This window comes from Macrotis lagotis, chromosome 3 (assembly GCF_037893015.1).
Source record: "Macrotis lagotis isolate mMagLag1 chromosome 3, bilby.v1.9.chrom.fasta, whole genome shotgun sequence".
NCBI lineage: Eukaryota > Metazoa > Chordata > Mammalia > Peramelemorphia > Peramelidae > Macrotis > Macrotis lagotis.
Window position 1 is genome coordinate 225,768,388 of NC_133660.1, and position 26,690 is coordinate 225,795,077.

General features: G+C 36.4%; 1 protein-coding gene across 6 annotated transcripts in view; it reads left to right on the plus strand.

Moving 5' to 3' along the window:
* CTBP1 (C-terminal binding protein 1) overlaps positions 1 to 26,690 on the plus strand; it is a 456,395-nt gene that overhangs the window by 412,739 nt on the left and 16,966 nt on the right. For all 6 annotated transcript variants that reach the window (XM_074229968.1, XM_074229969.1, XM_074229967.1 and 3 more), the window contains 2 exons: positions 12,524 to 12,668; positions 15,010 to 15,216. In XM_074229968.1, coding sequence (XP_074086069.1) covers positions 12,524 to 12,668; positions 15,010 to 15,216 — 352 coding nt within the window. The remainder of the gene's footprint in view (positions 1 to 12,523; positions 12,669 to 15,009; positions 15,217 to 26,690) is intronic.

Genomic DNA, 26,690 nt, shown 5'->3' on the forward strand with positions numbered 1-26,690 from the left:
TGGTCCTCACAACAACCCTGGAAGACACTTTACAGTTGAAAATACTGAAAATACAAGAGTTAAGTGATTTGCATGTGGTCATATATAGCTAATAAATATCTGAAACTGGATTTGAACTCTGTTCTCCTTAGCTATAGTTTCAGCACTCATACTGTGCCAGAGATTAGATCAGTTAAACCTACCTGGTAACTGGGATTATTAGTATGTGCTACCATGCCTTGCCTCTTCCCCACTTTGATGAATGAAAATGAGGGAATCTCATGCTCCTCAGTAGTGAATAACTTTCTTATAGTATCCACCTTCTCAAACCTGTTCTTTCCAGATTTTCTCTTCATTTCTTCAAACCATCTACCCAACACACTTTCTAGAGAATTTTCTCCTTATCTTTATCCTTTTAACAAAACTTTCTCTGGGCACATAAGGTTCCTTTCAGTTCTAAACAAGTTTGCTTATGACTGATGGCTTTCTAGATAGAACCTGAATGACTTAAAGCTCCAGGGACTAATGTTAATGTCCTCAAAACACCTTGGGAATCAATTTTGATACTTAACAAGAAGGGTCAAAATTATTCTGTAAAACTTGCATCAAACCAGCAACTAGGTTAAAACGATCAAGTTTGTTGAGCAGTTTTGAAATCTAAGTTAGCTTTTTCTTTGTTATTGTATTTCTTAGAAGAGAGACTTTGTTTTTTTTCTCTACCTCTTGTATAAATGTGATTTAAAGACAGGTGGAAAAGCATAAGCTCTTTTTTAAAAGAAGTTTCTTTAGATTAACAGTTACTGGTTATATGGTTAACAGTCATTGCTATTATTTAATGACTCTTGAAATTTTTCTAGTCTTTTAACCTTAAAAGACTGTAGTTTACCAGCTGGAGCATCAATAAACTTTACTGGGTTATTTGGGGTTGCTGTTTAGATCATGGACTGCTCAGCAACCTGATTGTGATAGGGCTGGATATGAAGCTATAAGATGATTAGGTCTTAGGATCTTTACATTGACCTGGAATTAAATGCCATATTTATTATATTAGAACTGGAGCAGGCTGCAGATAAGCTCAGCAATGGATTAGGTGTATTCTTGGAAGATAGTCACAGTACATATGTTAAAAGGCTTCCCTAAATTTGAGAAGTTATTTTCATTTTTATTTGTCCACTAACCAAGTTTGTTGCTCCTATCAGAAATAGTATCTTAAGCTCCATCAAGCCCCCTTGTGGTACATAATTGGTCTGTCTTATTGCCCAAGTAACTCAATTGATTTTCTAGGGGGAAAATTGTATTATTTTACCATATTATGTGCAAAAATCCTTCCTTTTTAAATCTGTCTCCTAATCCATCCATATTTTAAGTTACAGCATTTTACATATCTATAGGAGATCAGTCATTTAGTCGTCCCCCCCCTTTTTGGCCTAGTTTCAAGGCTCAGAAAAATGTTAGGAAAACTTTAAAGAAAAACCAAGAAGCTTTCCCCCCCCACCTTTCCACAATAAAGCCTGAGGAAAAAAATTTTTTTAAGTTCCTAGCTGTTTCTAAAAAGATAAATTTCCTGGCAAGATGAGGATTGAAGAAGGCACAAAGAAAAGATTTTTAAAAAATCTTTTGTTTTGACATTTACTTTTTAGATGTTCGTTTAAATTACAAGACCTAGTCTCTTTCTGAAGTTCTTGAAAAAATAACCACTTCATGAATATTGTCAATCTTCTATGTATAGTAACCTGACCTTATTCTGTAGTCAAACTCTAGAGAGGATAATAATGTTTGTTCTTCATCCTCAAAGAAGACCATGATATCAGGGGAGGTGATGCCATGACAAGCACATGAATTGGATTTAACTTGAGGGGATGCTGTGCTAAGTCACCAGCCTCACTTTCTCCTCCAGAGCCATCTGGGTCTAGTGGACAGATATAAATCAGGACAACTAGAGTTGACCTCCAGAGGTGAGCAATCAGGGTTAAGTGATTAGCTCAAGGTCACATAGCTAGTTAAGAGTCAAGTGTCCCAGGTCACATTTGAACTCCTATCTTCCTGACTCCAAGACCAATGCCCTATTCACTGCACCACCTAGCAGCCTCTCTGGAGATGATAATGGAGGGAAGTATAATATTTTTGAGGTTACTCCAGATAGCAAGTATAGTAAGAATATTAAACTGAAGAAACATTTTCATTTAAGAATTTCATTTTTGGCAACATAGTCCCACACTTTAATCAGCTGAAGTTTCAGCAAAGACAGGTCCAGATGTCAATTTCTTTGTGACACAGGACATTTGCAGATTTGGGTTAACTCTGTTTCAGCCTTCAAAGGTTATAGAACAAAGAATACTATCTTTTAATCAATGTATGACCTTAAGAAAAATCTCCAAGGTGCCATACTACATTGGGAGAGGATTTCTTAACTAGAACCAACTCACTTATGAAAACATAGATCTGGTTGCTACTGCAAGATATACCAAGAATACAGGTTCAAAGGGGCAGCTAGTTGTTCTTTGTGTATTAAATGAAATAGCCTCTTTTTTTTCAAAAAAAAAAGTCATGATTTGTTGTATTCTTTTTAAATAGCAAATAGAAAAACAGTTGAGTATTAGAAGGCCTGAATTTGAGTCTTGGGTACAGAGGCTATTGATTACAGGATCCTGAGCAAGTATCTGGTCCTATTTCCTCATTTATAAAGTTGGAGAGTAATACTTTAACTTTCTAGTTATAGAAACTCTATAAACTATATAAACCCTAAAGCAGTGTAAAAATAATGGGGGTTTTCTGTTTCTTGTTTGATATTGTGAATGATTCCATAGGGCCATTATCCTGAAAGGAAACCTTGGGATCACCTCATCTAAGCCCATGATCTTACGGGGCATTAAATTTGGGTCCAGAAGGTAAAGGGAACAGTTACATAATATATTTACATGGAAATAAGATTACCCCCCACACTTCTGTCTTCGAATACCATACTGATTCTAAGTTAAGGGATTTTTTTTTAATTGGATGTTTAACCTGCTCCCAATTTTTAGTGGGAATGGGTTGTTAGAATAGTATGGCTAAGACATGGAGTAATTGCTATAACCCTTTGCAAAAAGATGACTTGATTTCACTTCAGTAAGCTTTACTTGGATCCCCAAATAATTTCTAGGATGGATTATTAAAGGGGGCATGGTTAATGAATATTTAGAAAAAGAAACTGCTTTAAAAAAAACCTGTGGCTGCATCAAGACTAACTCATACCAGATGATCCTTATTTTCTTTTTTAGCAGGATTATTTGACTTCTAATCATCAGAGCCATTAGAAATAGGTCATTTAGATCATGTCAAAATGGTGACTAATCACTCACCAAAGTAGGGAAATGAGGGTTTAGAAAGGAACATGAGGGATTTGGAATTGCTTGAAAAGCTGGGTCCAGGTGATGATATGGCATTCCAAAAAGCTAATTCTGTCTTGGGCTGTAATGAGAAGAAACATAGGCTGAGACTAGGGAGGTAGCAGTCCTTAGTATACTCTACCCTAGTCAAGATCAGGTCTGTGGTATTGTATTCATTTTCATTTTTGGAAGAACTTTGATAAGTCATAATGTCTAAGATGTAATGAGCTTTGAAGTCATGGTATTCAAGGATCAGTTACTTGAATTTTGACAAGTTAATTGTAAAATGAAAACTAAAGGTAGTAGCTAGTAATAGCTGCCTTCAAATATTTGAAGAGGTATTGTGTGAGAAAATAATTAATTTGTCCTTCTTGACCCAGAAGTGAAGGAAGAAGTAGGAACAATCAGTGGAAGTTGCAGAGATCAATAAAGGCTTAATGAAAGGAAAAAATGACCAAGCTATTCAGAAATAGAATGAACTGCCTTTAGAGACAGTGGATTCTCTCACACTTGTCATCTTCAAACTAAACTGAATGATTTCTTGTAAGGTCTTTTTAGAGTGGATTCTTGTGCCAGCTATTGGTTGAAATTGATGTACTCTGAAGTTCCTTCCAACTGGGAGATCCTCTGATTTTAGAATATTAAGGGCTGTAATAATTGTTGGTTCAATTTGAGATTTGTGATAAATCCCATTGATTATTAATTTAATATATAAGAGCTCAAAATCTTGGGTTTTAAATAAGATATCTCTTCAGTATATAGAACTTGCATATTGGGACTCCTTTGTTAAAGAATAGTTCAATGAATACCAAAAACATTGAAAAAACCTTGTTTGTTGGGTAAAGGTAGGACTATAGTTGGAAATGAAGTGAATGTAAAAATATTTTTAAACTTGCAAAAGAAAAGACCATTGAAATCTAATCCAAGTTTTTTTTTACCCTTTTTCAAATTACAGATGATTTGGAATCCAAAATTCAATAAGTATTTATACCATGGCTTGATTTTCTTTTAACTGACTGGAACATTATTTGCGGCACCAGAAATATCAGGAGGCAGCCCTGGATGTGAAGTCAGGAGCCCTAGGTTGTCATCTGGTTTTACCTTTGGGACCTTGAGCAAGTTATTTCATTTTTCTGGGCCTCAGCATCCTCAGCTGTAGAAGGGGAAATGGAGCACCTGTCCTGAGGGTCCTCTGGCTGAGTCAATCAGGGGTTGAGAGCAGGGGAATCAGGCCCTCCATGTGTCCTGTGGTAGTCCTGGAGCTAACTCCTCTTTAGGGCTGTGGAGCCTGCCAGCCCCCGCTAGCTGGAGACCCTTAGCTATATGTTTCTACATCCCTTCGCCAGAATTGCCTAAGACTCTCTGGGTGCTTTTCCCCTGTTATAATTGCCACAGTGATAATGCTTAACTCCTGGGAATACTAGGGAAGTTTGGTTCCCATAGCAACACTGCAGCTGCCCCGATTTAAGAACTTCCTGGTTCTCCTTTCAAAAGATCTCAAAGGAGGAACCTGGGTACTGAGGACCTTGAAGCTTTCTATTGCCAGGCCTTTGATTGATGGACAGAGTTCTTCACTTAAGTGGGCATCACCTTCATATGAGGTAGCACTTGCTGCTCCCTTGCAATTGTTGATCTATATTTGTCAAGATTGCTTCTGAGAATAGTAGCTACTTCCAGTTTCCTTTCCTGTGTTTGGATTTTAGTCACTAGGAAATTATGAAGCTATATACCTCCCAGAACTGCAGCAGAGAAGATGGGACACATCTAGTAGATAAAGGAAATATCTGTTTTCTTTTTTTTCTTTCCAGGTTCCCTTTAACTTGTCCTTTTTCAGCTCTGATTGACCCCCCAGAATATAATATGCTGAAGTGAAAGACACTACTGCTGGAGCATGGAGTAGGCCTACCAGGGATAAGTTAAGTGCCATTTTTCCCTCTCTAAGTGTGGTTTTGCAAGATAATAAGTTTATATAAACAAAACCTCACAATATGACAAAAACAGACAATTGGCACTTAATAACATTAGTAGGCTAACTCCCTGGAGCTCCTTTAACAATGTGGTTGATCCTTCAACCTATTGCTTTTGGGGGCTTTAATTAGAGGGGTCCTATTGTCCTTAGAGTTTTATCTCATGTGCTAAATGTGTTCCCCCAGGAGTCTGGCCCTTCAAATTGAAGCATTCAGTGCCTCTGCTAAGGTAGTTTGATAATATATTAGCAAGGAATGTTAATCCCTGTCCCAATACTCAACCCCAAAATGGTTTCTTTCCAGCAGCAGCTTGGAGACTGATAGACAATGCCCAACATGGCTCTAAAGAGTCTGGATTATTATGCTCTCAAAAACAGCTTAGAATTCTCCACTATGACTTGTTCTGGCAGTCAACATAGAAGGGAGGTTTGGGTTTCTTAACATTGAAGAATCTATCATCCCTTCCTGTACTGTTATCATCCTCTGCAATTAAAAGTGCAGAATTAAATAAGGTGCTAATTTTTTTCTATGGCCGCCACATCAAGACTGATAATTGACTGATGTCATAGGCTCACTGAAGTCAAAGTATAAGCCTTCACCCAGATCTGATGGGAGAACTAAGAAGGACCTGCGAGTGGGACTTTGCTTTCCTAATTTCCCTTTTCTCGGTGTGGTTGAGAAATAGAAAGTAGAATGATTATCCATAGACCAAAAATTAATCATGACTACTATTTCTGTTCTAAAAAAATATTTCCCTAATTCTTCAGAGCCAAAAAACTAGAGTTCCAGAAAGAAAAATTTTTAACTACCTCCTCCTTCTGAACAGGGAAAATACTTGATTGATCATGTTTTGAAAGGATATAAAAATTCAACATGTCATTTATATCTTTTGTAGGTTGATACCAATTTATATTTATGGAATAAAATTACATTTGTCTATCTTAGGCTCTGTAAGCTTATTATTCACAGTAAGGTTCCTTTTCAGGAATAGGCCTGTGAACAAACATGCTATATCTTATTATGTGGTTTTGGTGTTTGACGTGGTTTTGGTGTTTGATACTAATGGGAACATGAATTGGTAAAGTTTACAGATAATCTAAAAATTTCCTTTAAAGTAACATTTTTTGCCTTTGCCTTAAAAAAATACTTCAAAGGGGGAGGGGGGGGCTAGGGGGCACAGTCGATAGAGCACCGGCCCTGGAGTCAGAAGTACCCGAGTTCAAATCCAGCCTCAGATGCTTAAGAATTACCTAGCTTGTGTGGCTTTGGGCAAGCCTCTTAACTCCATTTGTCTTGCAAAAACCTAAAAATGAAAAAAACCTCAAAGGAACAATACTATTTAATAAAAGTTTCCTTTTTTTTTTTCCTTTTTGGGTTTGCCAATATAGGATCTGTCTTTATATTTCCCAGCACTTAGTTCAGTTCTATATACTTAGTAGACCTTTAATTCAATGGAATTAAGTTGATGGGAGTGCTAAAGAATAGTGACATGACCCAAAAGTAAGTGGAGGAAGAAGAATTAGAGGACAAAATAATGTATGTTATCAACAGGATAATGGTTTAATGTTAGCCTGTATTAACTAATCATTTCATTCATTGTTACTAAGTTCTGACTATTGATATTTAGTTTGAGTTGCAATTGTGCCTTTTTTTGTCCTTTTAAAAATACAAAAAAAAAAGTGATATCTGTTCCTTTACAGAGTAATTGGATTTCATTAACCAGAGGCAGGCAAGGATGGATAATGGATATTTATGATGGAAGAACCTCATAATATTTCTATAAGACATATTTTAAAGAAAGAATAATTGTTCAAGATAATTCAAGTATTATGGGTATTGTATTCTAATTCTTTGAAAATTGATGACATATAGTAGACTTTTATCAAGCAGATATATAATTAGCATTTTCCATACTGAGAGAGAAAGTCTAAGATGTCTCCTCAGTTAAATCTCTGCTTTGTTTGAAATTTGATATTTAATACATTAGAGGCTTCCTTTTATTAAAAGGATCTAGGAATTACTGTTGTAACTCTGAACCTCACTGGTCAAAAAATTCTTTTCTTTAAATAAAAAAATTCATCTTTTGTACCTGTTAAGAAAATATCCCTATTGCCTTGATATTTTCCAAAGAACATGGATATGGTAAACCTTTCCGTACAAAATATTTCCTTGGGGGAAAAAATCTTGACATAATGTCAGATCTCCAGAGATTGTGGCTTCCTCTAGATTTTTTGAAAATTTGGGAGCACTTTAGAAAAAAATATGTGTCAAATAAGCAAAATTTACACCTCACATAGAGTAAGTTCTGTTCTTAGGTCTTTTAGTGCCTCCAATTGAAATATATACAACCTACTGCCACCTCATGGCACCTTTCAAAATTGCATTGAGTTGGGGGTTGGAGGCTTATTTGTAAACATTAAACTTTTCATCTGACTCAAACCACTAATATTTTCCTTATACTGATTATATGCCTAGGTAATTGATACAAGAGGGCAAAGTTGGGGGAAGGGAAGAAAGAGCTAGGTTGCTCAATGTTTAGAAGACTGGGGATTGGAATTAAGAAGACTTAAATTCAAATTTGACCTCATGTACTTGCTGGGTGTGTGACTCTGGCAAGTCACTTATTCCTGTTTGCCTCAAGTTCCTCATCTGTAAAATGATCTGAAGAAGGAAAATGGAAAAATATACCAGCATTTTTTTCAAAGAAAACCCCAAATAGGATCATAAGTTGGGAATAACTGAGCAACAACAACTGATACAAGGATGTCCAATTTGAAGTTATAGTTTTTTTTTTCAGGATAGCTAGTCTTTACATCTTTATCTTTAATATAATATCACTTCATCATAGTTTCTATCTGTAATCATTACTTTGTCATCTTTAGCTCAAATTTTATTTCTCTTGTCAAATGGAGAAGAGAAAGAACTCTAGATTTGAAGTCAGAATGTTAGATTCCAAGTCTGTCATTGTGTTATCTTGGGCAATTCATTTTCTTGCTGGACCTTAATTTCCTCATTTGTAAAATGAAAAGGTTATATTAGATTAGGAGTTCTGAACCTAGGATCTGAAAATTAAAAAAAAATTTAATGACAGTTCAGTTGAATTGATTTCATTTTTATTTTACTTACATTTAATTATATTATTCAGAGAAGGGGTTCTTTTAGTCATCCCCCAGCCTGCCACAAGGCATGCTAAGACATGAAAAAAGTTGAAGAACTTCTATACTTCATGATCTCTAAAGTCCATTCTAACTCTGAACCTTATTCATCCATGTTTAATTATGCTTCCCTCTCCTAATTTATCTTTCTCCCTTGAGTCAATTTTTTTATTCTTTAACCCCTCCATTTGCACTTATTTTCCCCTCCTATTTGTCCTTCTTTTCTTCTTTCTATTTGATACCCATCTTTATCCCTCCTCAATAAATTCTTGGCTGCATATTCTAATCCTGAACTGTTTTAATAACAGTATGGCAAACATTTATTGCACCATACATTCAGTCATCATCCACATTTCTTTATCCCCATGTCTAGTCAGATGGCCAATCTTGCTCATTACCCTTCCACAACATCTCCCATATTCATCCCTTTTTCCTGACACACCACTACCCTGTTTAGGCTCTCCTTACCCCTTGCAATCAGTTCCTACTTGATCTCCCTGCCTCCAGTCTCTCCCCTCTCAAGGTTGATCTCTATGTAGTTCCTAAGTATTGTTTCTAAAGCACAACTCTGACTGGGTCACTGTCCTTCTCAAACCCCAGAGGTTCTCCAAGCTCTTCTGGAGGCCAGTCATTTCATGCCCTTCCAAACTTGCCTTTCCTTGCTTGATCTGAGCTCTGCCATCCTGCTCAGTACTCCCATAACATTCCACTGCCTTTCTCTGGACCTACCTGACCTGCCTTCTCTTCTTCTTTTTTTTTTTTTTGATTTTTTTTTTTTTTGCAAGGCAATGTAATGGGTTAAGTGGCTTGCCCAAGGCCACACAGCTAGGTAAATATTAAGTGCCTGAGGTCGGATTTGAACCCAGGTATTCCTGACTCCAAGGCCGGTGCTGCCTTCTCTTCTTACCTCATTTGCCCTTCCTACACAAGGCTCCTCAGGGTTCCAGCCCCACCCCCCAGCTGTTGGTGGTACCACCTCAATGACACCACTTTGTATCTCTTTTGTACACATATAGACTCAAGAATGAATAGAATTTTAGTGTGGGTGTTGTGGAAGGGTGAGGGAAATATTAAGTGAACAAATAGTAAACACTGGGACTCACTAAAATTAGGTAAAATGAATGAATCGATGCACAACTGAAAGAAAAAGAATCTATCTGTGTTTGCCATGTGCCAGTACCATATTAGACACTCAAGATGCAAATTGTCTGCTCCTGCCTTCAGAGAGCTTCCTTTGTAATACACCTAATTCTAACACATCTACATGAGAATGGCGGCCCAGACATAGCAGTTGGAGATGTCCAGAGCAATAATTTAATCTGCAGGTCCTCAGGTAGCATGGATGACCTAATCTTTCCAATAACAGTGGCAGTCTGTTAGTTATTGAACTGTGTGGGCAGCAGATTGAAGAGGAGTAATGGGAGATCATGCTAGAAAGTTAGTGGGGAACCGGCTTTGAACTTAAGACTGAAGAGTATGAGGCCATTACTGTAGGGTTTTTATTTGTTTTTACATCAGGAGAATGATGTGATCACAGTTGTTCATTAAGAAAATTAATCTGACAGCACTGTGTAGATAAATGGAGCATTTTGTCTTGCTTGAAGATTTCTTACACTTTTTAAAACTTTGGTTCATTGGAATGCACTTCAGCACTCTGACTTTAGGGCCAGACTGCTGTGATAATTTTGTGATTGATATACTTGGGTCAGTCAGAGATGGTTTACTGCCCTCATCTGTTAACTATCAAGTGTATGAGGATAGATTTGAACTCAGGAAGATGACTCTTCCTGATGCAGGCCCCGGGCTCTGTGCACTATGGTGCCATTAGGTGCCCACAAGCATTGATATAATGCTTTAAAATTTGCAAAGGGCTTTGTAACTCATTTAATCCTTACAATATTGTGAGGGAGGTGCTATTATTATTCTCACTTGTACATGAGGAAATTCAGACACCTTAGAGGTTAAATGATTTGCCTGGGGTCACATAACTAAGTAGTAAATATCTGAGGCAGGATTCAAACTGAGCTTCCTGATTCAAATCCTTCACCCTCTAATTGCTTCAAATACAGTACAAATAGAATCAAAAAGAAAAATAGCCCCTGCCCTCAAGGAGTTTACTTTCTAATGCTTGGCAGAGTACCTAACACATAGTATATGTTTAGCAGATACTTTTTGACTTGACCTTGGAGACCAAATATAAAGGAAACTGAACAAGGGGGAAGAGACTAGGTAGGACAGGGTACCTAGGCAGGGGAATGATAGAGGTGTTTAGAGACTCAGAAGCAGAGCTACAAGAAGAATGAAGGTGCTTGCCTAGTCTGGACTCTTTTCTCAAAATAGGAATTCCAGGAGAAATTCACTACTCAGAGGATACAAACCAAATACCATTGAACATAGAGATAAACTAGACACTTAGGGCCCAAAAAGGCTGCTTAATTCTTAATTCAAAGGAATGTATCCATGAACCCCTTCTCCTTGGTAAGCCATTGTGCAGATTGCCTTCTAAGTTCAGCAAATAGGAGTAATGTAAAAGGGTATCTGTATGTGTCTGTGTTTGTCTGTGAATTGGTAGGAGCCATTTCTACAATTTCAAAATTATTCAGTCAGACCGTAGGCACCACTTTTGTAAACTAAAAAAAAAAACCCCAGAAAATTCAGAATATATTTATAAAAATGTGATCTTCCTTTCAGAATTCTTCCATCCCAACCTTACAATATCATTGGTCTGTTTGGTTTATATTTACTGTAACTAAACCCAGCTTGGCTACATTCTCTTCTGTGACCCAAGGAGGAAAAACTAGTTTCAACTGTCAGATCACACCCTGGGCCAAAAGATTTCCTTGCCACAAACCAGGCCCTCCCTCCAAATCCTCTGGATTGATTCCTATGAGCTCAGCAGTGTCTTGGTCTCTGCCAGCTCAGTGTGGAAGAAGTATGAATAGTTCCTTGTAGAACCAGAACTCTGAAATTAGAGCCCATGAACCCAGCATCCCTCTACCCTTTTGTGACTCTTCCATATGTCCCTCACTTTAAAGAAATAACTTTCAGTTGATCCCACAGCCAAGACTCACACCCTAACTTTGTCCTAGAGCAGAAAATCAACTAGACTAGAGCTTCCTTGTAACTTATGCAAGAATGCAAACTCTGTAGTCTGGAAAACTTCTCACTAATGAGGAGTAGTTTTATTGTTGGAGGCAGTGGTATTTAGTTTGGAAATTTTCTAGATTGTCCAAAAATTTTTCATTGTCTATAGTAGATACTGAGGAACCTTTACCCAATATATGTTCAGTGAGGGCACATATTCTGAAGCTTGCAAATATGATAATTGACTAATTCAAGAAGATGCTTGTGGAACCTTGATAAGGATCCTGTGCTAACAGGACAAAAACAGCCAGTAAACAGAAGCTTGTTATCCTTTGTCTCTTTGTTCTGAGTTACTGAGTTAAGCATATTTATTACAACTTCTGATATTATAGGATATATATTCAAATTCTAGCCTTGTATTTCATGCCTATGTGGCTTTGGGTAAGTCTTCCATTCTGTGGACCTCAGTTTCTCTTCTATAAAATGAAGGCATTGGCTTCCAGTTCAAATGCCTCTGTTTTAATTAAAAAGTTAACATCAAAAAAAGTAGTAACTTCCAAAATTATGTTTCTGGATTTCAGCGAAAAAAAAAGATTTAAAGCCAAATTTTGTCATGTTGTTAATTATCAAAAGCATAGATCTAATGTAAAGGAACTGGGTAGGATTATATGGTCAAGGGGAAGGAGTCTGGTAGAACTCAAACCATTTGGGTTTCATGGCAACCTGCCCTCAGTGAACCATGAGCATGTTAGCCATGGACACATGACTGTGCTCTTATAAGTGGTATAAAAGAAAATAAAGTTGCAGAGACAACTATTCATATATATATAGATATATAGATATATATGGGTGGGACTCAAGCAAACCTAATCTAACAGACCTTTTTCCCATCCCAGTGATGATTTTGTAACCTCTTTGACAGTCTTCAAAAATCAGCATTTACAGGACTTTTTTCTGCCCTTGATTCCAGGTACTAAATGAAGCAGTGGGTGCCTTGATGTATCACACTATCACTTTAACACGAGAAGATCTGGAGAAATTCAAAGCTCTTCGAATAATTGTCCGAATTGGCAGTGGCTTTGATAACATCGACATCAAATCTGCTGGGGATTTAGGTAGGAGTAATCCAGTAAGCTGTTATTTGAATCTTTATAGTTTTAAAATATGTGCATGGGAGTTTTTAATACTTCAGCAGATCACAAACCTAGCACAGTAAACCTGGGGCCATCAGCATCACAAAAATTGTTCATTTTGAAAACATGATTTGCCCATTTCTATTATAGAGTTCATTTTGCCTCCAGTGTACACTTCAATTCAGTGCTCCCTTCTGAAAATAAAATTAATATATCTGTGTTATTGAATACCAATTAGGGCACCATGGAATATAAAGTCCAATTGGAAAACCAAACAATGAATGTTAGATCCATAGTGTTAGTTTTCTATTTCTCAAACTCTCTAGATTAACAAAAATTTAAGAAAAAAACTTAAATAGTTATTCATTTCTTTGGAATAATTCAAAAAGCAAACTATAAAAATATAATTTTCACTGATTTCTTCTTTCTTGAGAAGATCTGCTTATATTAGCTGTTATATATGTGTTTACATCTTAGGTTAGAGGAATCATCTTAGAGCTTACTTCATTTTCTTTATGTGTGAGGAATATCTGCTTATTGTGAAGCAATCTTTTGGATTTTCTTGTTATCTACCTGGAGAGTTGGTGGATCTTACTTCAGAGAAGGCTGGAAAAAAAAAAACATAACCTCCAGGATGACTAAGGTCTTATTTGTAATCATCCAGAAAGACATTTCTCTATATTCTGAAGAATAAAGGCCTTTGGCACTTTTTTATTCCTTAGATGTAAATGGGCATCCTTTAGACTTTAGCTTTTTAATTATAATTTGAAACTGTCAGAGATCCCCTGTATCTAAAAAGAATGAGGCTTTGTTAATTTCTCTTAAGTTTTTGCCAGTAATAACAGTTTGTATATTGAGCCTTTCTCAAGTCATTAATAAAAATTTTCACATTTGGTAAATGTAAAAAAGTAAATCTCGTTTTAAAATGTGTCATATTTGAATTGATTTTAGAAAGGAACCAAGGATCAGATAGCTATGAAAACTTTGTCCTTTATTGATGCAAAATTGAGACTCAAGAAACAAATACTCAACAAAGAAGGGAAAACCTAGGTCTATACGATTAGCATTAATTGTTTTTTCTTGGCACCTAAGGGAAGATCCTACTAAGAGAATTCACCATCTGAAGATAGATTTTTAAGTTCATTATTTATGTGATATATTTCCTTCTTTTTTTTAATTGAACTTAACATCAGTTACTGAAGCCACAGTTAGAAATTCATTGTAATGATACCATATTAGGCTTGGAGGTGATGTTTTTCTCCCTGAATATTTGAAAACTATTTTGAGAACTTTTGAAAAGGAGGGCCTTTGAAACAATTTCATCATTAATCAGTGGAGAAAAGAAGATAAGACAAGTCCAGCTTTTTGTTGTTTCTTTTATGCCTTTATGCAGTGAGACTTTTCTTGATTGTTTGAAATAAAACATCATTGTTTTGTCTCATCAACATAATTATATGTTCTCCATGTGATAGACTCAGCCAGCAACCTGGTCATATATTTGGCCTGGGACCAACAATGATAGAGCAGAAGCATATGTGGAAACAAGAAAAAAAGAGGAACTACTTCAGGAAGAGCATACAAACTGTATTTTTAAATATTTTTTAAGATGATTTTGTTGACAAAAGTGAGAAGACATTTTTAACCATTGAAATACCAATTATTTGAAATTTTATCACTGGAAAAAATCTATAGGCAACTCAGAATTAGAACTATAGTTCTAATAATAAAAATTTGATGTTGGATTTGTTTCACTGCTAATTTGATAGAATATTGATGGTCCTGAGGCATTTAGGAGTCAGATCATTAAACCTGAGAAAATAAAAGAAGAGTAAAAAATTGAAATTTTTTTTTGTCCATATCTAAAATATCTGGGTATGTCTGTAACATCTAAGGATGAAATTTCAAGAGAGGGAGGGCTAAAGTTAAATGAAACATCCAGAATTAGTGAGTTCTGTTTTCCCCCTATGCCACTAGCATATGTTGAGACTCATATAAGTCAATCAGATTCTACTTGGTTGAAAATCACATAAATTGTGATATTATCTCCTAGAAATTAGTATACTAAACCAGAATCTTAAAGGTATATAAAAGATGAATAAAGTCTGTATTTTTGTGTGCAATGCAAATTAACCATTTCTCTTAGATTATTGTGGTGTCCAGATAAAAACCACAGTATCAAATTCAGAATTGACATTGAACCATTTATTTGTGAATCCAATTTCTAATGAACAGTTAGAAGGAACAGAAGAAAATTCTAATTTTGTGTGTGTGTGTGTGTGTGTGTGTGTGTGTGTGTGTGTCCCTTTCTTTTTTCCTATATTAGGAATTGCAGTATGCAATGTTCCAGCTGCATCAGTAGAAGAAACTGCGGATTCTACCATGTGCCACATTCTGAACCTATATAGACGAACTACCTGGCTCCACCAGGCTTTGAGAGAAGGCACAAGAGTCCAAAGTGTGGAACAGATTCGGGAAGTTGCTTCTGGAGCTGCCAGGATTCGAGGGGAGACCTTGGGCATTATTGGATTAGGTGTGTTAACTTGGCATTGCCAAATATTTTACTTTGACTTTAAGCATTTCTTCAAAGTTGAGATCTTTTAAGATAGAAAATGTTGAACTTGAAGGGACCTAACTTTCCCCTTTATCCTGTCACTGATCATGCCTTGATAAGACTCACCCTTGAATTATTCCCATCATCTACTACCTTTAATTCCTGTTCATGGGTTAATTCCTGTTCATGGGCAGTTAACCAGAGTTAGAGGAAAATCTCATAACAAAATTAATAGGATCTGCTGCAATTTGTTATGTAACAAAGTCACTACATAGCTGTATTTCTGCATGCAAAATTTGACCCTTTTCTCCTAGACCATGGTGATACCCAGATGACAATCTGTATCTGTGGCACTAAATTAAATTCAGAATTGACATTGAACCACTTGTGAACCTGCATAATATCAGCTGCTGCATAGCTCTCCTTTTGTACCTCCTTAATTGATTTATTATCCCACTGACATCAGCTCTTCCGAACCATTCCATAATTCTTCAATTCTCATAGCACCCCTTTCCCCTACCTTCAACTGAGGTTGAAACCTCCTAGCTTCAGACTTCACTGAACAAAAGCAAAGCTATTCATCAAGAACTCCCTCTTTTTCTTTCTTCATCTCATATCATTTGTGTCTTCTACTATATTCTGTTTCACCTTTTTTTCTCAAAAAAGTGACCCATCTCCCTACCAAGTAAAATTTCTTCATTTTCTCTTCATGATCCCATCCCATCCTGTTTCCTCCAACAGAATGCCCCATTTTTCATCCCTGTTTTTTCACTACTTTTTTTTTTGCAAGGCAATGAGGTTAAGTGGCTTGCCCAAGGCCACACAGCTAGGTCATTATTAAATGTTTGAGGCCAGATTTGAACTCAGGTACTCCTGACTCCAGGGCCGGTGCTCTATTTACTGCACCACCTAGCTGCCCCATTTCACTAAGTTTTTTAAAGTAAGCTTTATTTTCACTTCCAAATTCTTTCCTCACCTCCCCCATATTAAGAAAACATGAAAAAGAAAAACATATTACATATATATATATAATCAAGCAAAACAAGCTCCCTCAGTTAACCATGTTTTAAAAAGTGCTTTATCTTCAGTCAGAGTGAAAAAATGAATCTTGTAATTCTCTCAGAATTATTTGTTTACTGTTTTGTTGTTATTGTAGAAATTCTTCTCCTGGTTCTGATCACTTTGCTTTTTATCAGTTTACACAAGGCTTCTCAGGTTTTTTAAAACCCTCCTTTTCATCCTTTCTTATATAACACAATAATTTTCCATCACATTAATTAGACATAATTTGTTCAACCATTTTCCAGTTAATTGTCCCCCCCACTAAATTTCTAATTCTTTGTTACTAAAATCAGAGTTGCTATAAATATATACATACATATATATATATATTTCTATATATGTATATGTGTGTGTGTGTGTATATATATATATATATATATATATGAGTTCTTATCCTCACTGAACTATATCCCTGGGTCAAAGTTTGATCCTTTGGGGACATGGTTCTGATTTTTCCAGAATAACTCGATGAGTCCACAATAGAGGACCAGTGGTACCTGTTTTCCCATAGTCCTTTCGTCAATTGCCATTTTTTTTTGTCAACTTTGTCAGTCTGATGGGTGTAAAGTGGTATGTCAGGGTTATTTTAATTTGTATTTCTCTAAATATTTGCAAATTAGATCAAATTTCTATGTGACTATACTTTGATTTCTTCCCCTGAAAACTGCCTCCGTATTCTTTGATCATTTATCAAATTGTGGGATGCCTTTTATTCTTATGAATTCAACTCAGTTCCTTATATGTCTTAGAAATGATATGTTTATCAGACAAAGTTGCTTCAGAGATTTTCCCAATTTTCTGCTTCTCTTCTGATTTTAGCTGCTATATTATTTGTGTGAAACCTTTTTAATTTTATGTAATTATACTTGTCCATTTTATCTTTCACTAATTTTCGACCTCCTTCAAACACACTCATGTCTTCCCATTCTTAAAATAAAAAAACCTTCACTTGACCCAACTCTCTTGTCTTTTATTTTCCCTCCTTTTTGTGGCTAAACACATTGAAAAATCCATCTATAATCATTATCTTCACTTTCTTTCCATTAACTTACTTGTTTGCAAATCCTATGGAGTTTGGCTTCCAACTTCATTCTAATGAAACTGTTCTCTACAAAATTACTACTGTACTTTTAATTGCCAAATCTAATATCCTTTTCTCATTCCTCATCCTTTTCAATCTCTATAGTCTTTGGCACTTGATCATCCTCTTCTTCTGAATGTTCTCTCTTCCCTAGAATTTCAAGACACTGCTCCCTTCTTGTTTTGCTAATTTGACTAAACAACTATTTTTTGTATCTTTCTCAGATATACAAATTTGATATGCATACCATCAATCACTATTTTCAAGGCATTAATAAATATGTAAAATAAGATGTGGTCCAGGGCACAGTGTTGAGAAATTGACTGGAGACAATGACTACCTTAAAAATTCATCTTATTGGTGAAGATGTGAGTCTCGAGTTTCAGATCTCTTTGAGAATTTATTATTTAATCTAATCTTAGCACAAACAAGAGAATACAGAAACTTTGAGACTGACCCTAATGTTGTGCATGTGATCAAGATCAAATATATAGCAATAATAGACCTGTTAATCACTTACTTGATTTTCTTGAAATGGATGGCTCAGGATTTGAGAACATCTTATATTTATCACTAGAGTGATGGTCCATCATACAAAAATTATTTGAGCTAGCTGGTCTTGCTTTGAACAACTTTCTCAGTTTTGACTTTACCTTAGTTTCATTATGAACAAAGACACTTGTGGATGATATCTACACTTATCTATCTGTCTGGTGTGCTTCTCCCTAGAGAGTTTGGTCAAGTAGGGATAGATCAGTGGTTAATTGAATTGATTCACAGCCTGGGTCAGTTCTGATGCTCATAGACCAGTGAGCAAGGAAATAATCATTTATTGAGTTTTTTCTGACCCTGGGTCCTCTGTACAATCTGGCAGCCTTGGGGCTACTTCAGAGGTGGTAACAAGGCTTCTTAGCATTGTACACACAGAATCTATGACCATTTATCTGTTCATTCTTTTAGTAATAGGGAGGAGAGGAGAGATATAGATGGTGACAGTTGGCCAAAAAGGTGATAGTTGGTGGCAGTGATAGTGCTAACAACTGAAATACTTTCCATGTGCTATCTCTAAAGTAGGAGATGGGGATTATTAAAGCTGTTCTTCTTGGTCCTTTCCAGGGCCAAGGAAAGAAGGAGCAGTTGGAAAAGTTGGAAGTTGGAAAAAAAATTGGTTTAAAATGTATTCTCAATATAAAGAAAATTACTTATCAATTAGAACTATACAAAAGTTGGAATGGTATATGGAAAGAGGAAGGGTTCTCCTTCAAGTAAAGGTTAAATGATGACTTCTTTGGTGTGCTGTGTACCAAAAAGGGATCCCTTTTTTTTTAGTCTTTTTTTTTAAGGTTTTTCAAGGTAGTGGGGTTAGGTGGCTTGCCCAAGGCCACACAGCTAGGTAGTTCTTAAGTGTCTGAGACCGGATTTGAACCCAGGTCCTCCTGACTCCAAGGCTGGTGCTTTATCCACTATGCCACCTAGCCACCCATAGGGGATCCCTTTTTTGACAAAAGTTGGACTAGATGATCACTGAGATCGCTACTAACTCTTAAGATTCTGTGATTATGGATAGTGGACATCATAAATCATAGATTTAGGGGCAGCTAGGTGCCACAGTGGATAGAACACCGGCCCTGGAGTCAGGAGGACCTGAGTTCAAATCCGGCCTCAGACACTTAATAATTACCTGTGTGGTCTTGGCTAAGCCACTTAACCCCATTGCCTTGTAAAAACTAAAAAAAAACTAAATAAAAAAAATAAATCGTAGATTTAAGGCCACAAGAAACCTTAGTAATCTCCAATTTAAATTCATTTGAGAGATGAGGAAATTGAGACCAAGAAAGGGGAAGTGACCTGTGCAAGGGTATGCATAGATAGCAGTAGCAAAGCGGAGACTCAAACATCAGTCCTAACCCAGTGCTTTGTGAGTGATGGAAAAGTCACATCTGCCTTCCACCTCTCTACCTCCTACCAGTTCATAGTATGACTTCCCACCACCTTCACTTCTCTTCTTCCATGTTCAAAGATGGTTTCTGGATGATCCAGACAAAATGGTAACTCTGGTAACATTGAGTAACAGCTATATATTTAAAAGTACCAGGCCTTAAAATTTTTTTTAGGTTTTTGCAAGGCAAATGGGGTTAAGTGGCTTGCCCAAGGCCACACAACTAGGTCATTATTAAGTGTCTGAGACCAGATTTGAACCCAGGTACTCCTGACTCCAGGGCCGGTGCTCTATCCACTGCACCACCTAGCTGCCCCTTTCTACTGGTACTTTCAGGAATTGCTGGAAGTGTTGGGGTTTTGATTCCTGACCCTTGACTTCAAGAGAATAACAGGTTGGTTCCATTAAGTGACTATGATGGTGCTAACTGCTTTTAACATCCCAGAAAAATTGGAGCAGCATCCAGAGTTAATGAAACTATCTGTGGTTAGAAATCAGGGCAGGCAAGGCTGCTTCATGGTTTCTTCAGGACAAAAAAAGGAATAAATCACTCTTTGATACAAACAAAGTAATACTACTTTGGGTTTGTTTGCCTTCCAAATCATTCTCCAGTGATTCTTGATTTCTCTATGACTTCAGAATCACTATTCAAAACTTGTGATCTTCCTTATAAAACTGACTCCCTTTCTGCACCTGGTAAGTTGTAATATCCAATTTCTTCCAACCCTAAAGCTAGAACCTTAGAATCATCATCCTTCAGTTTTGCCCCATCTGTCTAATCTGTTAACAAGTCATTTTGATTCTGAAAAATTTCTTGAATTGATTCCTTTTTCTTCATTTTTACTGACTACTTTAATCCAGACCCCACAGTCAGTGAGGGAAAGTAAGGAAGTCAAACCAATAGATTAAACCACATACAAATAGATCTGTAGTGGCTTGTTGAAGTTCCCCCACTAGATTCCCAAGAGGCAGATATTGATTTTCATATCCTTTATAACTCCCAAGTAGGGATGAGCACATTTGTTCTTAATACTAACTTATTTAAAAATTCATATATGCAATAGTCTCATATTTGTCCAAAAGAAGTGAATTATTTTAACCAACTATAGGGCAAAAAGATGATTAATAAGCATTCATGTTTGTATCCTTAAACAGAAGAAAGCCTAAGTTCTAACTCATCTTCATTTTGTCAATAAAGTGTTGAAATCTAGAATCCACTTTTATTAGCCTCTGAGAAATGTTTATTTCTAAGACTTCAGTCATAGTTTTAGATAACAGTCTTGGAAATGTATAGAACATATTTTTGTGTCTCAACAGTAAAATTTGTAAGTTAGTATTAGGATTGAGTATAAGTAGGTCAATTTAATTTTCAGACTATTTTAGTTTCATATAGGAAATCCGGTTTTCCTGCAGTTGCTATTGTTGAAAACCATTTTAAAGTATATATTCTGCCTGAGTAAAGAGAATAAACTAGAGAGACTTTACATGTCATTTCCAAAGTGAGGCACTCATTCTCCCTTAACATCATATTCAGCATCATTTCTCATAGTACAAACATAGAAGGAATAGAAGGTGATCATGCTATCACTTCCCCAAGAGGCCCAAATAGGCTCAAATGTGTACATCAAAAAAACATTGAATTGTAAGGAAGACCTGACTTCTAATACCAGCTCTTCTACTAATTTACTCTCTAACAATGGAAAAGTCATTGAACCTCTTTAGACAAGTTTTCTCATTTACAAAATTAAGAGTTGGTCTAGATTTCTCTAAGGACCCTCCTAGCTCTGACATTCTCCAATCCTCAAATAGCACTTGATTTAAGTTCCTTTTTTCTGTGATTTGTCACTTCTTCCTAGCAGTGGAACCCTAATTAAGTTTGACCTGCAACTTTCAGTAGAGATAGTTCAGAATCATCATGTTGGTTACAAATCCCCAAGTGACACCATAGACTTTCCCAGTCCATTCCCAGCCCCATTCCTGGTTCTTCAAAACAGTGGACTCCAAACTTTTTTGATCCTATCCTTTTCACTCGTAAAAATTTTTTAAGTATATACTTATCAATATATGTATATTTATTTGAGTACTTACAGACTATATGCTTTTATTGCTGTCATAATAATCTGGTACATAATAAAACTTGCTCAGAAAATAGAAAATTTAAAATGATGAGCTAAAGATGAAATAATATGAAGTGCTAAAGTTAGTGGACGGGGCAGGATTTGTTGAATAGGGGAGTAACATAGACTTGTTGATTGACAGCCTGATGAAAATGAATTATTGAAAATAATTCTAGCTAGGAGAACAGTTAGGAGGCTAATGCAACAATCCAGGCAAGGGCTTAATGAGGGCCATGGACAGATTGCAGAAATTTTTTAGAAGTAGAAAAGTCTATAACCAATCTGACTAGAATTGTGGTGTCAGGGCGGCTAGGTGGTGTAGTGTATAGAGCACCAGCTTTGTAGTCAGGAGTACCTGGGTTCAAATCCAACCTCAGACACTTAATAATTACCTAGCTATGTGACCCTGGGCAAGCCACTTAACCCCATTGCCTTGAAAAATCTAAAGTAAATAAATTAATTTAAAAAAAAAAGGATTGTGGTGTCCTCAGCTGTAATGGGGAAGTGTGAAAGAGGGATAGATTTGGGAGAAAAAGTCAGTATGGTGATCATCAGTGAAGATTACAACCCGTATCTGCTAGCTCATCACTATCTCCAGCAAAAAGAAAAGAGAGGTCTTGTAAAAGAGAGTTTCCAAGTGCACCTGACAGAGCCATGAGATGATCTGAAGGGAATGGGGATGAGGATATCGAGGAGGTAGCAGTTAGATGATCATGTTATCACTTCCCCAAGAGGCCCAAATAGGCTCAAAAAATTGGAAGATTTAGGGTTTACATTGTGGAGAGAGTGGAGGAGAATTAGAGGATAAGGATGGGTGGGGTTGTCTGGCAGAAAAACTCCACAGTGGGATACCAGGAAAGAGATTTTCCACCCTCTTGTAGGTCAGCAAATAAATATTAAACACCTTCTGGGTCTGAGTAAGCTCTGGCATAAAAAGAAAGTTAAAAGAAATCTCTTGCTTTCAAGTTCACAGTCGATTGAGGGAAATAATGTGCAAAGAGCTCTTAAGAAGACTAGAAAGATGGGAGGAAGGTAGATTATGAAAAGATTTGACCACCAAACAATTTTGTATTTGACTCTGGAGCTGATAGGAAACTACTTGAGTTCATTGAGTAGGGGAAAAGACATGATTTTCCAATCATTTTGGCAGCTAAATGGAGAGTTAACTGTAGTATGTAGGGACTTGTGGCAGACATACCAACCAGCAAACTATTGCAGTAGTTCAATGAGGAGAGAATGACCTGAACCAGGATAATTTGGAGAGGTGGGAGAAGGGTTCATCAGTTTTTGACATGTTAAATTTAAGATATTGATTGAATCTCCAGTTTAGATATCTATTTAGTAATTGGGAGATGTGAAACTTGATCAACAAAGATGATAGGGCTAATTAAATAGTTTTGAAGATCATCAGCATAATAATTAAATCCATGGGAGCTGATGAGATCCCATAAGGAGACTAGGAAGGAGAGGTCAGATAGTGAAAGAATCAGGAGAGAGTAGTATCCCAAAAACTTAGGGAGAAGAGGATGTCAAGGAGAAGAGAAAATGCCAAAGACTGCAGAGAGGTGAAGAAGGATGAGGTTTGAGAAAAGGCGATTAAGATTTGGCAATTAAAGGATAATTGGTAACTTTGAAGAGAGTAGTTTCAATTGAATGTTAAAAGTTAGAAACCAGAATGTAAGGAGTTCAGAGAAAGTGGAAGCATTTATCATAGTCTGTCTTAGGGGGTTTAGTCACAAAAAACAGGAGACATATAAAACAATAGTGGGAATGGATAAATCAAATGTTTAGTTAATCAGACTTTCCTGTGGGTTCAGGACATGGCTATCACTTGAAATCATTGCTCTAGAAGAAATAAGAAGTAAGATAACTAACTTGAAACTCGGTGCCTCCTGCTTTCTCCCTGAATCCTCAATAACTTTATAAAAAACTTGTTTCTCTACTCTAAATTCCATTTGAGTTTGCTTTCCATAGGCGTATGCTTCATTTACATGAGCCTCAGTGAGTTACTATTTACAGTTTGGACAGCATCCTTTCCTGTAAAAACCTCACTATTAAAAAAAATCTTTACCCATTACTAAAACTGCCTTATTTAAGCTCTTTTCCAGTTGGGTAAACATAATCTGTATGCATGTGGAAATTATCTTCATAATTATTTAAATTCTCCTTTTTCTTTTTCATTGTGCTTGCTTACTGAATCATGCTGATTTTTATTTGCCTTTTTATGTATTATGTAGTTGAAGGTAACAAACATCTTCCAGTTTTAAAAAGAAAAGTTACATATTTACCTTTCAATTATGCAAATTTTTTTCACCTCATATTTTAAGCCAAAGAAGAAAAACAGATCTGATTTTGTACTTGAATTATTCCAGTACATTAGTAGTGTTCAGGGTATTCAGGGAGGACTAGCACTTCTGGTATGAGGGTCTACCAAACACTCTTCAGGGCTGCTTATGAACCTTTGGTGTCCATGTAATTCATCCAATGCTTAACCTGTGACTCCAAGAAGCTATAACATGTGCAGCGACTACACCCCATAAATCATCTTAGCTAAACCATGTTGAGAGAAACCAATAGGTCTCAAATCTGTTAGTGAGTTAAGGGGATATCTGCCCCATGTATATGAAGACCTCCCCCAGCAGAATGGGTATAAGAGAAGAATCTGTTTCCATTGACCATAAAGGCAGCTAAAAGCAGGTACTTGAAGGTACCAAGGTCATCCATCAACTCCCAAGCCATTGCTGGCATTTAAATGGCATTACCATGGGTACAATTCAGACTTGGGTAAGCAATTAACATTTCCAATTATAAGTTTCCTTTAATTGGAGCCAGAGGGACGAGTGGGCAAAGTCACATTCTTAACTCTTTGGTTGTACCAAGTTATAATATGCAATGGTGACTTGGAGAGAAGTAGCTGAGCAGAGGAAGCAGGAAGGCCTTTCTTTTCCACCAAAGCTTGCTTGGCTTGCTCACTGGCCTTCTCAGAAATCTATCAAATGATATGAGGGAATGAAGTAAACAGGAGTAGGTTATTTTTTTTTTCTGTTACAAAACTGGGGAAATGCAAGTTCCAATTAAATGAATGCAAAGTTGTAATTTTTATCTACAAATTTGTATTTTTCTCCTGTTTTCTATGCCTATAATGTTGAATTAAGACCCATTTTTCAAAGAAAAAAAAGGTCATGCCCTTCACAGTGTTTTACATCTGCAATATTTCTTCTTCTCTTCTTTGTGACCTGCCCCAGCCTCAGCCCCGGAAATATTCCTTTTCTGTTCATTCAGCAGTTATTTATTAGGCACCTGCTGTGAGCCATGAGTCCTATGACAAAACAGAGTGACAGAGCAGCAGCAGCCACAGCAACAGACTATATCTCTCTGCCTTTGAGGCTTAAGAATATCTCAGATGTCCTGTAGAGGTCATCCTAGGTCAGCCCTGGCATTTTCTAATGAGGAAATTATACCCACACTTCTGTTGTGGAAGCACAACCTGTATATAAGAAACAAGAAAATATCATAATATAATTCCAATTATATGGAATTCTCAAAGATTTGCAAAGCCTTTACATATATATTATGTATATTATATGCAAACATATATATATATAATTATATTTGTCTCTCTATATAAAATCTTGTTTCATTCTTATAACACTGAAGTAGAAGATATTATTACCCTCATTTTAAGGATGAGAAAACTGAGACTGTTCAGTGACTTTATCTGAGGTTGTACCACTGATGAGTCAAGATTTGAATATGTATCTTTCTGACCAGAATTCTGTGCATTGTATGAGGCTACCTTACTGTTTCCACATCAGCAACAAATGAGATTAACAAGGTCATCAAAGAGTAGCTTAGAGCCATGTCAAACATGGCCAATTTCCCTCTTGACAGGATCTGAACCAAATTACAGTATAACTAAGAAATATTTAACAAATAAAGTAAATAATTTATTTTAATACCAAGTCAATATGTGACTCATGGGTATCTTTATCATGATTTAGTGGTTCCCATTTCTAGTTGAATTTGACAACACTGGTTTAGAGTATATCCATAAGTGGTAAAGGAATCTGGGAGAGAGTATTATGAAGATGGGTTTGTCCAGGAAGGCTTCTGGAAGCACATGACTGGAGTCTGAACCAGACAAAGAAAAGGTGACCTTGGTCCCCCTGGCCCAAAGACAAGGGTGGGTTATGGTGGAGAGGACGTGGTGGAGGCTGAAGTTTGGGTTTGACCAGTGACTTGTGGCCTGAGGTCAGCACTTAAAAAGATTTAATGAATATTTGTTAAATTAAATGGAAACATTTATAGTAAAAGAAATGTAATAATTGATATCCCTGAAGCCAGAATCAGCAAGCTATGTAGGAGCAATACAGAGATGAGTAAAATTTCTACAGTATAATTTTGGAAGATTAGATTCGAGAAGAATATTGCTGACTAAGTGATAGGAGAGACCAGGTGAATGCCTAGAAATTAAAACTGATCCAGCCTGCCAGGGGTCTTCATTTTTTTTTAAAGGTGTTGTTTAATTTTCATAAATCTTATGAGAAGGATGAGAGTGGTTAACTGCAAATAAGAATTTGAGACATGGATGGTTTTTCCTACTCATTAGGATCCCCTTAGACTACATAGTAGCCAACTTGGGAGATTAGCCAAGTGAAGCTTTAAGAACTACTTGTCATTTGTCATTTACCTACTGTTGAACTCTGCAGTAGATCAAAAGCTTAAAAAGATGAATGTAGAAAACTACCTTTGGGGAAAAAAAATTGGAAAAAAGGGGCATAAGAACATAGAATTTAGAGTGGGAATGGACCCTGGACATTGTGTTCTTCAACTCCTTGATTAATTATTATGTGATAGTAACCAATCTTCAGTACAGTGCATTGATCTAGCATCATTAGGGATTGAGCTGTGCCTATGCCAGTTTTCAAGAACATTGAGAAAAGCAGTTTAAACATCAATTTTTTTAAAAAACATGAACTCTTTCAGATGAAAATTATTCTAAAAAGTTTTTTTTACACTTTTCTACATTTACAATAGATGATGGGTGGTGGTATCAATATAGGGAGCCTCCTAGAAGAAGTTTCAACTCCCAATGAAGATGAGCAACCCTTCTTCAGTTAATGGTCTTAAGAGAGAAGTGAAGATCCTGAGGTTAAGTGATTGACCCAAGGTCACATGGCCCAGGGTGTACCAGAGGAAGGACTAAATCCAGTTTTATTGGACTCTGGAGTCAATTCTATTCACTCTGCAAGCT